At 36.5% G+C, this 15,814-nt stretch overlaps 1 protein-coding gene across 5 annotated transcripts in view; it reads left to right on the top strand.

Annotated features, from left to right (window-relative positions):
• The window catches only part of LOC5576163 (UDP-N-acetylglucosamine--peptide N-acetylglucosaminyltransferase 110 kDa subunit), a 129,018-nt gene that overhangs the window by 22,888 nt on the left and 90,316 nt on the right, over positions 1-15,814 (top strand). For 3 of the 5 annotated variants that reach the window (XM_021841963.1, XM_021841961.1, XM_021841960.1), the window contains 2 exons: positions 1,687-1,954; positions 13,006-13,216. In XM_021841963.1, coding sequence (XP_021697655.1) covers positions 1,759-1,954; positions 13,006-13,216 — 407 coding nt within the window. In that variant the 5' untranslated portion in view covers positions 1,687-1,758. Of the gene's footprint in view, positions 1-1,277; positions 1,559-1,686; positions 1,955-13,005; positions 13,217-15,814 lie in introns of those variants that run through there. The other 2 variants (XM_021841964.1, XM_021841962.1) reach the window with 2 other exon arrangements.

Below are 15,814 nucleotides of genomic sequence, written 5' to 3'. Positions count from 1 at the left end.
CAGGGGACTGACACGACTGTCATTCTGCATACATTTCGGCTCTTCCTCACATCGTTTTGGTACTTCGCGTTTTGGTACCCATTTTCTGGTCGGTTTGCCCTAACCTTTCTCCTGATTTTCGAGTTTACGGCTCATACGCTGCTACTGCTAGATTCTGGCAATTAAACATATCGCATCAAATCGTCGTATTTTAATGCGCTTTTCATTTGTTCATCATTTTGTTTATTGTTTTACGCATCAGTGAGGTATCATTGATGTCTCCTACCCATAAAAACTTTGTTTTGGTAATCCCAAAATAATCAAAACAAGAACACTGGACGCCATGTTGAATTGATGTTGGGTTGGTAATTATTGGCTCTTGCCACCCCCCTGGATAAGACACAAGACTTGTACTCCGACGATTGATGGTTCAAATCAGGGTCGTTTATATTAACATTTTTAAATTTTCGAATAAAAACATGCAGCGTTGAATTCAAGAGCTGTTCGTTGATATTGTTGATATTGAACAGTAGTGCAAATCCAAGAGCAGAACCATTGATATATATTATTTTTACCGTGTAGCCTTTGAAAGGCAAAAACAAGCCCAAAGTTTAAAAATGGCCTATCTCAAAAACTGAACTAGAAAAATTCAAATACAATCATACATAAATTTTCTGAACTTGCACTACACCTAGCTATACGTAATGAGTTTACAACAAACATGGTTCGTGAACAACCCCTTCCGTACGATGTTCGTCGTGGTTGTGTATGTCCATGTCGCTCGGCACCAGCAGTAGCAGTATCAGTGAGACCCATCAGGCAAGGCCGTACACACACGCACGCCCAGATTCGCTCGTCTCTCATACAGCCAATAAACGCATAACTGTCCCATGTGGATCTTTTACTTTCTTCATAGAAACATTTCGGAACGTTATGAAAAAATATGAAGTTGGTGCAGTCCCATATTTAGGAATAAATTTTTAAAAGTCTTTATATGAATTTTTATTCTTTTCAATTATTTTTATCTAAATCGTGTGATAGTTCCTTACGTCGATTTGAAAAAATCATCGAGAATTTTGAACACAATTATATATTTTGCTGATCAATTGAAGCTAAATAAGTTATCTGTAAGATGGTGCTAAATGATTATATGCAGAAATGTACTAGAAAACTATGGAATTTTTTATGAGAAGATTGAGGGCTATTTTCTCAATGCTGTATTTTTCCATATGAGACAGTTATGCTTAAACGGGCAATATAGTCTCATCCATAAGCCAAAGCCAGTCCACATCCACAAGCAGTACGTCAGTCGCCACACAGCACCAGATAGGAAGGAACGAGTTTCCCGTGGCTTGGACGGTACCAACCAACTAGGCAGGGCAAATAATATGGCGATTGGTGACTTTCTTCCTTCCACTACTGTTTAGTCGTCTGATCATTTTTCGCGTGTTTCGTTGTTTTGGAATTAGGCAACAGAGAGGAAAGTTTTGAATATCCGTCGATTAAAACGCGTTCGGGAATCGATACCCCCCTTATAAATGTGAAATACTGTGTGACTATCTATCGGTGTGTTCTAAATGTGAGCTTTTCCCATTATTGTGGCTACTCAGTGTTTTCTATCGAACCCAGCAAGAAAATCTTTCGAATCGGTGCTAATTTGCGAAATTTTCCCCTCTCTTTGCGGTGATCATCCGCCGCTTCCTGCAGATAAGCCCTGCTGATTGTGGTGATAGTGCTATCGGAATCAGAAAACGCAGAAAGATCGAAGTGGTGCAAAAAATGCAGGGTCAAGTTCCCGGCGCACAGGCCGCCCAGCCCTCGCCAGTGGCGCAGCAAATTCAAGTTCAGACCCAACCCCAGACGGTGGTCATCCAGCAGCAAGCCCCGCAACAGACCATCCAGGTCCAGGTCCAGCAGCAGCAGGTCGTCCAGAACAGTGTCAAAATCGATCAGACCCAACAGTTGTCCTCAGTCGGTAAGTGCCCAAAAATTTCCTTGAATTAGTTAGTCTTAATTGGACCTTCCAAGTTACGAAACCATTTGTAATCCCTAATCTAGTGTAAAACCTTTTCTCCCTATTGCTACCATCTTATGATAAATGTTTGCGTCATGCTTAAACAGTCTTTGTAAGTCTGGGATAGCAAAAAGAAAAAAAACATCTCAGAGAAAAATGGAATCATATTCTCGTTTGTCTAACGCTATACAGCTAGGTATACAGCACAACCCACTGTTATGCTCATTGGAACGCGATTGCGCCCCAACAATCACTCCGCTGGTATCGTATATCCGCCTTTATGTTGGGTCCGTTTGACGACACTACACTGCATAATTCGATATGCCACGCGAAAAGGCTACTCCTCTAGCGTGGCTTTTAAAAATAGAACGCCGCCAATCGCATTGTGTGCGAAAACGGGACAAACTTCTAATCCAAAGCGGGACATCACAAACTACGTAATTGTTTGATTACGTGTTGGGGAGCTTATCGGGAGCGTCTCCAAGTGACGTAGCAGTGGGAGATTTTTCGAATGAAATCTCGGAAAAGTATTCAAACTGACTTATCTCCGAATAGTAAACAAACTTAGATTATCCATTCATCGGATTCCTCAGCCATTATTCTAGACATTCCACTTCAAACCTACTCGATTTTCACATTTAAAACGTTTTATTTCCGAATTTACAGAACGACGTAAGATTTTCATCTTATATGAAGAAGCAAAGCGACGTAACTACAGGCATACAGACAAAACATTTAGAACAATTAAGAATTTAAAACAATTCTAAAATAAAAACTATTATAGAGTAAAAATAATGCCCCTGGAATTATCAGGGAATTTTATAAAACCTGGAATTCTCAAGGAATTTCGATAACAATCAGGGTTTTTTTTGAGGCAGTAATTCATGTGTTAGAATATGTTCATGACTAAAAATTTCCGCGTCGAAGCCCCAAAAAAGTTCGGCTTCCCAAGACATGATTGAATTTTATGAATAATAATTGATCAGTAATCCTTCCCCTTGGTTATGCGACCTTGCCGCGATGGGAGGGCATAATCCATTAGCCCATATGATGGAAACCAAAGGCGTAACCTGTAGTGGTGGTATCACATTTTGGCATTTTTGCTTAAAGCCGCGTCATAATTCATATGGCATAGACGCAATAATATCTCGGATGTGATCCAACGGACATTCTGCGTCATTGATAGAATTGATGCCCATTTCAAATAATTAATCTATTCGAAGTGGACATTAATACTATTGGTGACGTTCAGTTTGCCTTTTGCTAACCAGAATGATCCGTAGCCACTCTTACTATTAGCTAGCTAGATACATCGTTATCATATACGACGTAGGGAATACTTAGGAACTCTTAGAAAAATGACTAGTAGATTCACTGAGTAGAAATAAGTGGCGACAATCTTATTTTAATATGGTTTTTACATTGCCATGATAAGAAATACCTCTTTTGTAACAGCGGTATAAATAATCTAATTCCAGCTTCATTTTCGCAAAATTTACAAGTAGAAAGTAGGCGTTGTGAAGCATTGCATTTGCCACCGAAAAGTGAAGCTTGTAGGAGACTGTAATAGAAGCCTAAGGTAACTTTACTCGTCAATATTCACTATAAAAATGACTATGGAAAGTAAGACGCTGAGATCGATCATTAGGGTACACTTGCTAGTTTTGAAAAATTGTTGAACAGACAAGGAAAGCGACTTTGTTCTTTAAGGATATATGAACGTAATGACCAATAAATACTTTTAACAACAAAAATGAAATTCACTAGAACTACTACTGAACAGCCTAATTTTGTTAAGACTTGACGGCACTTGACATTTAAGACTCTAATCTTACGTAAAAGACAGGAGTAATCAGAATAGCACTTGAATGACAAATTATTCAAAATCATTTCGACTAGACAGTATTAGTACACCACTACTTTTTAAAACAAATTCTACACTATTATTTCAAACAAATTCTAATGGAGCTGCTGATTTTCACAATGCTTCCTTTTCTCAGAAGCAAGGGAATATGGGTACTTTTCAAAAACTACCACGTCACAATACTAATAAAAAACAGTGTTCAAGTGGGCGCCATTGCCTAGTCCGTCTGAGTATTGGTCCTGGTAGAGGGGAAACTTGGCAAAAGCCAGACCGAGGGTTCAGCCTTGACAAGTTAAGCTGTCAGGCAGCTCCAACTGAATACCATACAAAAAAAAAAAAAAAAAAAAAAAAAAAAAAAAATAATTGATCAGTAATGGGTTCACATACATTCATGCGTGATTTTTAAATCTATTCGAAATTAGAACAACTGGAAATCACATTTTGGGAAAGTAATCTGGAATTTAAACAACTTTCAATTTAAAATGTCGAAACAATCAATTCTCGAAAATTTACTAAAACAGACTCAAGTCAGAAAAGTCAGAAAACTTGCTTAACCCGTATAGGCCTGAGTGAAAGCAAAAATACTAAAATTCTTACCACTCAGCAAATACTTAACGGATTCAAATTCATATTTTTTGTCAGTATACTGGCCCACAAATCTAGTTTTTAAAAGTGGTCAGAGGAACTCGGGAATACTCCTGTAGCCGGAGTTATTGCGGTGGGTCACTGGGTCGAGTCGGGTAGAAAAAGGCGTTTTTTGGGACATGCCAAGTTATCTTAATTTACTTCCAATGGCAATAATTTTAATTTGCATAAATCATTAAGATCTGATATTCAACATTATAAATGAAGAGTAATGCACCGTTTAGAATGTTCTGGACTTGATGCCCTGAAGAACCGGCTCTAGATTTGTTAGGTACTAAACTGTTTCAAATCTCTAAACGTATAGATCGAACATAATAGTTCACTAAAATGCGTTCCCATAAGCTTGTCACAGGTGTTGAGATACAAATTGTGCAATTTATCCTAAATTTGAGGCATCCCGGGCACCCGGAAATGGTCATTTGTAGGATCAATCAAATGCAGTTGATATAATTATTCAATTTAATCGATTATCAGAAGGTTTACGTTGATGCGTTTTTCTTAAGGCTCCTCGATATAGTGGCCACATTATAGCCGATTCTGGAAATTATCTGTGACTAGAAATTTGCATACCTCCAGGGGCATAGAAGCACAGAACTCTTGTCACCCGACCTGACCCAGTGATCCACCGCAATAACTCCGGCCACAGGAATATTCCCGAGAACCTAGAACTTTTAGAAACTAGATATGTATACCAGTATACTGACAAAACATAATTGAAATCCGTTAAGTATTCGCTGAGCGGTGAGAGTTTTAGTATTTTTTCTTTCACTCAGGCCTATACGGGCTGATCAATCCTATGTGTTTCTGAAATGTTACACTTTCCGCTTTAAACCAACTCGATTTTTCACTTTTAGAACGTTCAATTTCAGAATTTAGAAAACAGTTTAAGATTTTCAGCTTTCGCAACCTAATCATTACTTTCGCCGCTCCGTCGTATGGAGAGAAAGTGACTTAACCACGAATCAAAACAAAACACTACTTGAGTCGATTTTACACTGGTACAAAAACGTCGTAAGTTACTGAATGAAACGGCTTATCATTTGTCATACAATTTGTGTGTGGAAACGATAGAAACTACCTAGTATTTTAACCCTTCGGTCGTCGCGCGGTTTGTCACCGTCAGATCCACCACGCTGATGCTGAATGCTTGAATCAACAAAACTATTTTCAAAAACATTTTTCATGCTAACACATACACCGTACATATGCTCATAGTAAAACGACCTATATGCAAAACCAAAACATAAAGTTTCGATCAGCAGATACGTCATACAGTTCCCAAATCACTAAACATGTTGTAAATCGAGAGAATCGGTTTCCAACAGCTGACGGGTCGGCAAACTTAAGTGGATCATCATCAGTATTCGACTTTAGACAATATTTCTCACCAAATTTCTCACAAAAACTGTTCTCCATCTACTTTTGTTACTCACGGCTCCGTCCGGTGCTCCTGTTAATCGAGTTGAAATTGGAAACATTCGAAAAACCATTATTCGTTGGTAGTTGAACATAGAAACTGACAAGTTACCTAACTTTATTCAGTTTTATTGGAATTTACAAACCGACCTATTGCAATTAAAAACAAAAATACCAGTGCATCTGATGTGACAAACCGACGTATCAAGCAATGTGTATGTAATAATCAAGGTATGATATCTACGAATCATCAAAGCAAAGCAAATCAAAGCAATTCATAGTAGAATATGTTCATTTGATAATTTTATCAGTTTTTCAATCTAATTCTGAACAAATCGGGATTGCTTAAAATTGGTTAGAAACAGTGTTCTTTTTTTTCAGTAGATACAGCAATAGAGAAAATGCAAAACATTTTGACCAGCATTTAAAATGCTTTACAACCGTTGTCACCAAGATACGCATTTATTTTTTCTTCGGAATGTTGTTCTACTCCCAAAGTTATCAAGAATAGCAAACTAAATTATTACGAAAACTATCCAATATCACAAATAAAAATGGATGAAAAACCAGGTCTGAGGATCACTGCTTTACATTATATTGCATCGCATTTTTCTCGAATCCCTCCGAGTGTTAGATACGCCGTTTTCAGAAATAAATGTTGGTAATGCTTGAATTCTTCAAAAATATCATCTCAATTTCTCGAGGAGAAGCTTCAGGAATTTTCCTAGTGATTTCATCTGAAATACTATCAGGGAATCCTGCAGGGATCTCTTCGGAAATTCTTCTAGAGATGCCTCTACCAATTCTCCCAGATATTATTCCAGCGATTTTCAAAGAATACCTTTGAATTTCTCCAGAAAAAAAAACTTCTTCAGGAAATTCTCGAGCACTTCAACGTTACTATCTCCAGTAGTTTGTTCAGGGACAACGAAAAATTGTACAGAATTTTTTCCAGGAAAATCCGCCAAGGTCAATTCCCGAGTTTTTGTTTTGTTTTTTTTTTTTCGTGAGCCCCGACAAGCATTTGTACTTCATTTCATGCACGGTAACTCCAAAGGAATTCTCAAAAAAAAAATACCAAGGGGTGGCCATTCAAGAAAACTAATTGCAATTTTTTTAAAGAATTTTTCAAATTCGACCCTGTTTTTCATAATTGAGTTCCTCTGCATTCTAGATGTCTGCAAAATTTCATCGAAGAGTAATAACTGCAGTTTTTCCAATCATTTCTCAACAAAATCTTATGGAATCTACGAAAGTTTATTTAAAGTTCCATACTAGTTGATACTGCAGCATTTTTCCAGAAAATCCTCCTACACATTTTTAAGAGATTATGTCCGATGTTCTTCATGCTGCATAATATTATCCAGAGTTTTGATTGATTCGTTTATTTTTTCAATCATACTAACAATTTAACTAGATACTGTGCTAAAATTTCATCAATTTCATTATTAGTTCTTTTAGTAATCCTATTCAAAAATAGAGACTCGAAATCTTACACAAGTTTCAACAGAGGTTACTTCAAAATTTACTTGAGAAATACCTCACGATTTATATATTTTTTGAACTTTTCCATAGAGAAATACCTGGAAACATTCCTGGAAGAATAATTGAACATATCTTAAAAGACTTTCTTGAAAAATCTTAACGAATTACCGTAGGAATTCCTTAAGAAATCTTTGAATAATTCCTGTAACTTGTGAAAGTGTCATTGAGATATCCAAAACAAAATTGTTTGATGATTGTTTTAGGAAAATTATCGAAGGGATTCCATGAGAAATACTCACTAAATGAACTCCTGAAGCAATTCAAAAACAATCTATCCATCCATCCTGACCTGTGGAACTTTTCAGAGTAATATTTGAATCTTTGGGCAAATACCTGAAATAATTTCTGCAGCAATTGCTTGAGAAAAATATTTGATTAGTCTTGAATGATATTTAACTACAGTGTCCTGTAATTAGTCCTGTGTATACATGTGTATACGGACATTTTTTTGACAGTTCGAGAAGTCTTTGTGTATTTGGTTTATTGATTTTTATCCAGAGATTAGTTTACATGAATACATTCTGACATTCCTTGGGGATGCATCCACAAACTTCTATAAATATTTCTCCGGGAATTCGCCCTGAAATTTATCCAGTGTTTCTTCAAAGGATGCTTAAATGATTTTCCACGAAGATTGCTTCACTAAACCTTTCAGCAATCCTACAATAATTGAAACATTGATTACTTCGACAAACTTCAAAGTATTTTTTCTTAAAAGTTACTTCCAGTATTTTCTTAAAAGTTACTTACAGTAATTCTTCTATCGATTTCTCCAGTTATTACTTTAGAATATTTTCCGATTATTTCTGCAGAATTTTTTTCTGCTAAATTTACATACATTCATTGCAGGGTCGAAGTAGTTCTTCAAAAGCTTAGCTTAGCTTAGACTGACTACACATATCAATGGTTGCTATTCCGTGATTGACCGAAGTCAGTGAAAATACACAAAGAATCAACTAGAAGTTTGGCTGGGATTGGCCATAATCTTCTTCAATGTGCATAATTCAGTGCCTCTATTTATACAGGGTCAATAACGGCGCCGGCCACGTCCTTGCAGTCAGGTGGGATTGGGGGAAGGAATGTTAGTGTGTAACCTTTGCTATTTGGAGACCGTGTTTGCCTCTGCATCTTCACAAAGGTTACTGGGAGGGATGTTTGTTAATGGGAAGGATCGTTGGGTCACAGGATTCACTTTGATAAGCGATTAGACCATGATAAATAATGATTTGTGAGATATATACATGCTTATTTGTAAATATAATATTTTCATTTGATATGAACAATTTCTATGTAGTGGAAAATTATGCCGACACTTGAGGTGACGAACCATTCAAAGTTTGTTGAACAAATACCTAAATGCAACATTCCTACAGCTGTCAGGACGAAAGCATGTGTTATATTTTACTTATTTGAAAAGAAACAAAAAACTTGATTGGTTGGAACATCATTGAACACTCTTATTCTTATGCCGACACTTACAGTGGCGAACCATCCAAAGTTTGTTGAATAAAGTGAACTTGTAGTGTCGAACCATTCAAAGTTTTTTTTTTTAATTACAAAAATAAAGGTAAAAAGGGGTGTTCTGAAAATAAAAAAAATGTGAAACATAAATAATTCATGAATCAAAGTTTGTGTCGACACTCACAGTGACGAACAATTCATAGTTTGTTGAAAATTAATATTTACGTCCCACAATTGTAACGATTAAATGTGCAGTCATACATATTTTACAGATTAGAAATAGTAGCATGAAACGAGCTCACCAATTGATCCTTTATCCTTCACTGTGCAGCCACAATCCACTCTCAGCCTCACTCGTTTGCTCGGCTATATAAAAGCACAGAGAAAAAAGGCGCGACCCGAAAAGGAAAAAAAAAACTTGGCTTTCTTGACGCACTGCCCAGCAGCAAGCGTCAAGGTCAAAGGATCAAAAAGAACTCTGCAGGGTCGGAGTAGTTCTTCAAAAACATAAAAACATTTAGATGAGGTCTTCAACGAATTCTTAAGGCTATTTTTTCGTTAATTCTTGTTTAGGCCATTTCCATAGGTACCCCAAGAGTTCATCAATAGATTCTTCCTAGAATTGTTCAATATCTCCTTCAAAGATTATTCTACGATTTAGTTCTCAATAAATTCGATCATAGATCTATTATAAACTTCTTCAGAATTTTCTTTCGGAAATTTTCTAGGGGTTTCTTTAGCATTTGATCTTGCTTGTAAATTGTTCATGGATTCTTCAAAAGTTCATTTAGAATTTCGCACCAAAAAATTATCCAGTAATTATGACTACAATTTCTCCAATTAGTTCCAGGGTGGTCCTGGGGTTCCCATGGAAAATCCTGCAGGATAGTTGATCCACTATTCATTTTATTATATTTTATGAAGAATCATTCAAGATTTCCTGAAAGTCTAGTATTTTCTTCATAGATCCTTGCAGGAGTATCTCCTCAAAGAGTTTATCATGTATTTGTGGGCTTCGAAGCCGAGTGACTGGTGGCTTTAGACTGCAATAGTCCATTTGCTGGTTATTTCGTGTGCCCCTTGTTGAATTTAAGTTAGGTTCGGTCTGAGCAGTTTTTGGCTGAGGACGGTGTAAATTGTCTTTTTTTTTATCGAAAGTTTCGTTAGTAATTACTTCAGGATATTCTATAGAAAAACCTCTCGGAATAAGGTAAACCTAAACCTCTACTAATTTCTGAACAAGTTTAAAAATTTCTAGGTATTTTTTTAACTTCTTTTAACTTTTTTAACTGTTGAAGAATTTTTGAAGGAATCTTGCGATAAATCTACAAAGTAATCCTAGAGAAATTTCAGGTTGAAATTTGTAAATAACTCGGAACGAAAAATTTAGAGGAAGTCTTAAGAAAAAATACCGTAGAGTATTTTCTGGTTGAATTCTCAAATAAGTCCTAAACGAAAATAGTTCATTATCAATCCTTAGATGAATTCCTTGAGGGCTACGTCCTTGAAATTTTTTTGGAAGAATCTTTAGAGGAAGTCTTAAAAAAATCTCTGGAGAAACTGAATTCCTCGAGGACTACGGACTGTTTTGCTTGAGAGATTTTTGGAAGAATTTTTAGAGGAAGTCCTAAACAAATCTCTTGAGAAACCGGTGCAAATTGAAATTCGCGATGAAATCCAAAGTTTTTTAACATGGTGTCTATAAATGTTAACGCGTTTTTCTTCCCTAAAAGTTCGTTTCATTTGTTTTCCTCAAATTTCTCATGGTTTTAATTTTTTTATAATTGTTTGAAGTAATCCCTGAAGGAAACTATCAACAAATGTTCGTGCATTCTGATTAAATTTATCTAGAAAATTATGAGAAATACAAAGAGTAATATACCTCTGGGATATTGCTAGTCGGATTCGCTGGGGAATTTGAATTTAAAAAAAAATCATGACCCCTGTTTGGTCTGTTTTTGGTTCCTGTTCAGTCCAGGCATTACAAACTCATCTGATCACTAAGATCATCTTTGGATGGTGGAGAGATATTATCCTCAATCCAAGAGCGCTTTGATGTGATTCCATCTTTCGATCTGATACTTCAAAAGATGTTGTTGACAAGAGTTTGGTGTGGAGATGGTGCTTCAATCTGTTTTTGCTAAACAATTTACCGCACGGCCGCCTGATGGTATCGTATTTCGAATCATGAACTTCAATGAGAAAGTTACAGAGCGTTCAAAGTTTTCTGACTGTATCTTTTGTATATTCTTAACGATAGATATCTCCCATGACCGCTTTCTATGTTCACATTACAGATTACATCCACGGCGACCAACTCAAAATTTAAAAACTTCTTCAAAATGTGATTGTAGATCATGGAAGATTCAATGAAGACTTGCATCGGTTTCGGGATTTTTAGACCCTTCCTCTGTCTGATTCTTGAGAGATATTTGTGTACGAATTCCTGACGAGTGGCATCTCTCGGTAGTTTGCAAATCTACAAGCAAAATCAGAGAAAATTTAATAAAAAATTAACACCATCCACGCATGACACACAGGCATTCACTTACTTCTATGGATTTCCCTTCAATTTATTGTTTTGGATTTCAGAGTTTCCCACTGTATTCATTGTTGCACTCTGAATTTCTATCCAAAACTGTCACTGAGTCCGACAGTTTTTTTATAATGATTACTTGCGTATGGACTGCTGAGTTTCAATGATTTCATCTAGCATCAAATGAACTGAAGATATTGAAGAAAGATCGATCAAAGACCGCTCAGATGATATCTTGTTATTCGATCCAAATCTCTCTCAGGTGATCAAATGATGAGATGGAATGCAATGCCTGGTTCAGTCTCATTTGTCAAGCACAAGGTCTTTATGAAGTTTCTATTTTTTTTTGAAATGTGAATGATTTGTGCTCTTCCGCGTGCCAGGATTGATTTTATATCCCTGCTTTTGCGTGTTGATGCCCAGATTGTTTCTATTCACTCGAGGATGAATTACCAATCGGTGAGCTCGTTTCATGCTTGTGATTACACACATTTGTATCGTGGCAATGTTACATTTATGAAGTTATTAAACAAAATATAGATGGTTCATCATTATAAGTGTCGGCATAAGCCTTTATTTATGTTTTATAAAACTTTATTACACGTGCCTATTCATTAATTATTTGTCGCAATAACTAAAAATAACCTTTGAATAGTTGATGTTACATGAATCGCATCACTTATCATAATGAATCCTGAACGAAACTCCTTTTTGTGAAAACTTCCATCGAGATGCAGAGGAGCTCTCGGTCTATAATATAAATGAACTTCACCTTCCCTTCCTCGATATTTAACCATTACGATGATGTGGCCGGTGCCGTTATTGATATTACTAATTTTGGAGTCCTCAAAATTGTACATTGAAGATGGTATGCAACTCCAATCAACAGATGTAGCTTGCAATTCTGGTCAATCACGGAGTAGCAACTACGAACTGTACGGTCATCAATGCTCATTTAGAAATGTGAAACTCATTACAAACGAATGAAAACCTATTACTTGGGAAGTCCACGAAAAATCACTGAATCAAATCTGAAGAAATTTCTAAAATAATAATAAATTTGAGCAAATAACTGAATTACATGCATTAAAACTAGTACTTCCTGGGCCCTGTTTGATGTCTGTTCAATTAATTATGGTCACTTTTTCAGGCCTAATGTAGATATTTAAAGATTCTAATATCCCAACACTTATATTTTATCAGATTTACCTTCGTCTTATTTGAAAATTTTGGGAATAATTTCATTTAAAACAAAATATCATATTGCAGCACTTGAAGAGAAAGGTCAAGGATAATGCAGCAACAGTAAAACTGATATTTTGGAGCGATTTTGTTTTGTTTCATAGCCGTTGCTGTCTATCCAGTGACCATACATTATATTATATTGATTTTTCTTCGCGTTGAAGTAGCGCCAACCCATGTTCTTCTAAAAATGACATTGTAGGAAAGCTCAATGATATCACTCTCGACTTGGAAGGTCACACATATTTACTTACTGCAGCGTACGCCTAATTTTACCTTTCTCCCTTCCCGGTTCCATTGCAGGCCTACTGGAATTGGCCCACCGTGAATATCAGGCCGTCGACTACGAGAATGCCGAACGCCACTGCATGCAACTTTGGCGTCAGGAGAGTAACAACACCGGGGTGCTGCTGCTCCTGTCGTCGATTCACTTCCAGTGCCGCCGCCTGGACAAATCGGCCCAGTTTTCGACGCTGGCCATCAAACAGAACCCTCTGCTGGCCGAGGCGTACAGGTGAGTTTCAGAAAGCATGAGCAGTGATGTTAAAGTCACCAAAATAGCTTTGGTGAGCGAATTTGACGGATAGCGCCGACAATTTTTGTCGCATAGGATTCATCGAATGTAGCGCGGTTGTTGCACCATGGCCAGATTCATTTCCCGAGCGCGTGCACGGAAAGAAATAACAATTGTGATTTAAAAAAAAACAGTAGCGGAAAATCAACTGATGATCATTGTCGTTCTACTATTATCAAACATTTTAATAAAAATAAAATGCTTTTAGAAGTGCGCAGCAATGCTAAATCGGTCTGATGTATTCTGCGCAGTTCATATGTATTTTCCACACGTTCTCCTATAATTGTTTTTAATCCACTTCGATACCGTCAATCCGATGGCGTACACTCAGCTTAAGGTGATTATAAAACTAAGCCAAACAAGGGCACAAGACTGGAGAATCTGACAACAGTTTGCGTTGAAAACCAATCAATCTGCTTGCTTGCTGGTGGTGACTAATGGGATAAATTTTCAACGGTGAGAGCTGTTTGGTTCTCAAGTCTTGTGCTTTTGAAAATTGGAGGTGTGGCTTTGTTCTATAATCACCTTAACGCAATTTATAATTAAGTATTGAGTTGTAAATATTAGTATATATTAGTTGTGTTGCTAGAGGACATTTTGAAAATTCACTGAGATTCTTTCAGAAACCCTTCTGAAATTATTATATGTAGTTATTTCTTTGATCGCTCTGATTTTTCCAATAACCTCCTTGGGACTTCCTATTGGACTATCCCAGAAACCCATCTTGGGTTATTATGGAAATCTTTTCAGGATTCTGCTGTAAAATTCTGGAATTCTGCCTTAAAATTCTGGAATTCTGCCGAAAATGATTTAATGATTGCTTTCCAGTGTAATGGAATCTATTGTAAAAATCTGGGTTCGGGAATTCTCACAAAATTTCTCGGGATTTCTTCTGGAAATCCAATCGATCCAATTTTCCTCTTAATTCTTCAGTATTTCTTCCGTGAAACTCTTTGATAGTTCTTCAAAATCCCTTTGAGATTCTTTCCGAAAAATGTCTTAGATTATACCTATTATTCTAGAATACTCTCGGAAAGACGCCTGAGACTATAATCAAAAAAATCTATTATTTCACTTCACTTTCTTCTGTGCAAATTCTTGGGATTCTTTCGGAAATTCCTCTGGAATTCTTTTGTAAATCCCAATGGAATTCTCCCAGAAATCCCTGTGGAATACTTCCGAAAATCCTGCTAATAATCTTCCTGATGACGGGGATTTTTTTAAATCTTTATTTATGGAAATCATCCGAAAATTCCTCTGTAATTGTTTGTAAATCCTCCTTATATTCTTACAGAAATCCTTCTTATATTCTTACAGATTTATTGCTATTGATTTTATTGTTTCTGCCTGAGATAATTTTGTATATCCAGAATTATTCCGAAAATTCCTTCGTGATTCTTTAGAATTTTTTTCTAAGATTTTTTGAGAAAAAAAAACTGTGATTCTTCTGGAAATTCATAAGGAAGTGTTTTTGATTTTTTTCGTGATTTATCATTGATTTTCCTTGAAAATTTTCTTAAATCCTTGGCAGAATTTTCTGAAAATCCCTCTTGACTTCAAATGGAAATCCTCCAAGAAAACTACCGGACAGTCACTGGGACTTTAAAAAAATACCTATGAGATTCTTTGATTACTGATTTCTTTTTCTGAGCATCTTTTGAAAGTGACTTTTAAATGGTTCTGGAAATTCCATTTGAAATTATTCCGTAAATCTTTCTGGAGCTCTTCTGGACATCGTAATTATTCTGGAAAATATTCATGAAATCGTCTGGATGTCTGTGACTTTTCATTGAATCTTCAGGGGTTCTTGCGAAATAACTTCTGGGATTCTTTTGGATATCACTGTAAAAAAACATTCAAAATCCATTCGAAATTCTCCTGAGATTGTTTCAGGAATTTACGAGAATCCTTAAAATAATTCCGTTAGAAATCTCCCTGATAATATTTTAGTGATTTCTCTGTGGTTCTTCTGTAAATCGACCTGGGATACTTCCGGAAATCCTCCTTTAATTCCAAAGCAATTTCCAGAAGAATTTTCAGAAGGATATTTTTAAGAATCCTGTATATTTTTCCCGAGGCGGGGCCCAGATAGCCGTAGCGGTAAACGCGCAGCTATTCAGCAAGACCAAGCTGAGGGTCGTGGGTTCGAATCCCACCGGTCGAGGATCTTTTCGGGTTGGAAATTTTCTCGACTTCCCAGGGCATAGAGTATCTTCGTACCTGCCACACGATATACGCATGCAAAAATGGTCATTGGCATAGTAAGCTCTCAGTTAATAACTGTGGAAGTGCTCATAAGAACACTAAGTTGAGAAGCAGGCTCTGTCCCAGTGGGGACGTAACGCCAGAAAGAAGAAGAAGAAGATATTTTTCCCTAAGAATCTCAACGTATTTAAACAAAATACCAGGACAATTTACGGTTGAATCCCACAAAAACTTCCGGTGGAATTCTTGAATGCTTATCATTCAAGCAGAATTCCAGTCGTATTTCCGGATGAATTTCGGCAGGTTTTACGGAAGAATCCCAGCAGAATTTCT

Source organism: Aedes aegypti, chromosome 2, assembly GCF_002204515.2.
Source record: "Aedes aegypti strain LVP_AGWG chromosome 2, AaegL5.0 Primary Assembly, whole genome shotgun sequence".
NCBI classification, from domain to species: Eukaryota; Metazoa; Arthropoda; class Insecta; order Diptera; family Culicidae; genus Aedes; species Aedes aegypti.
Note: the sequence above shows the minus strand (reverse complement) of the source record. Positions and strands in the feature narration are given on the sequence as shown.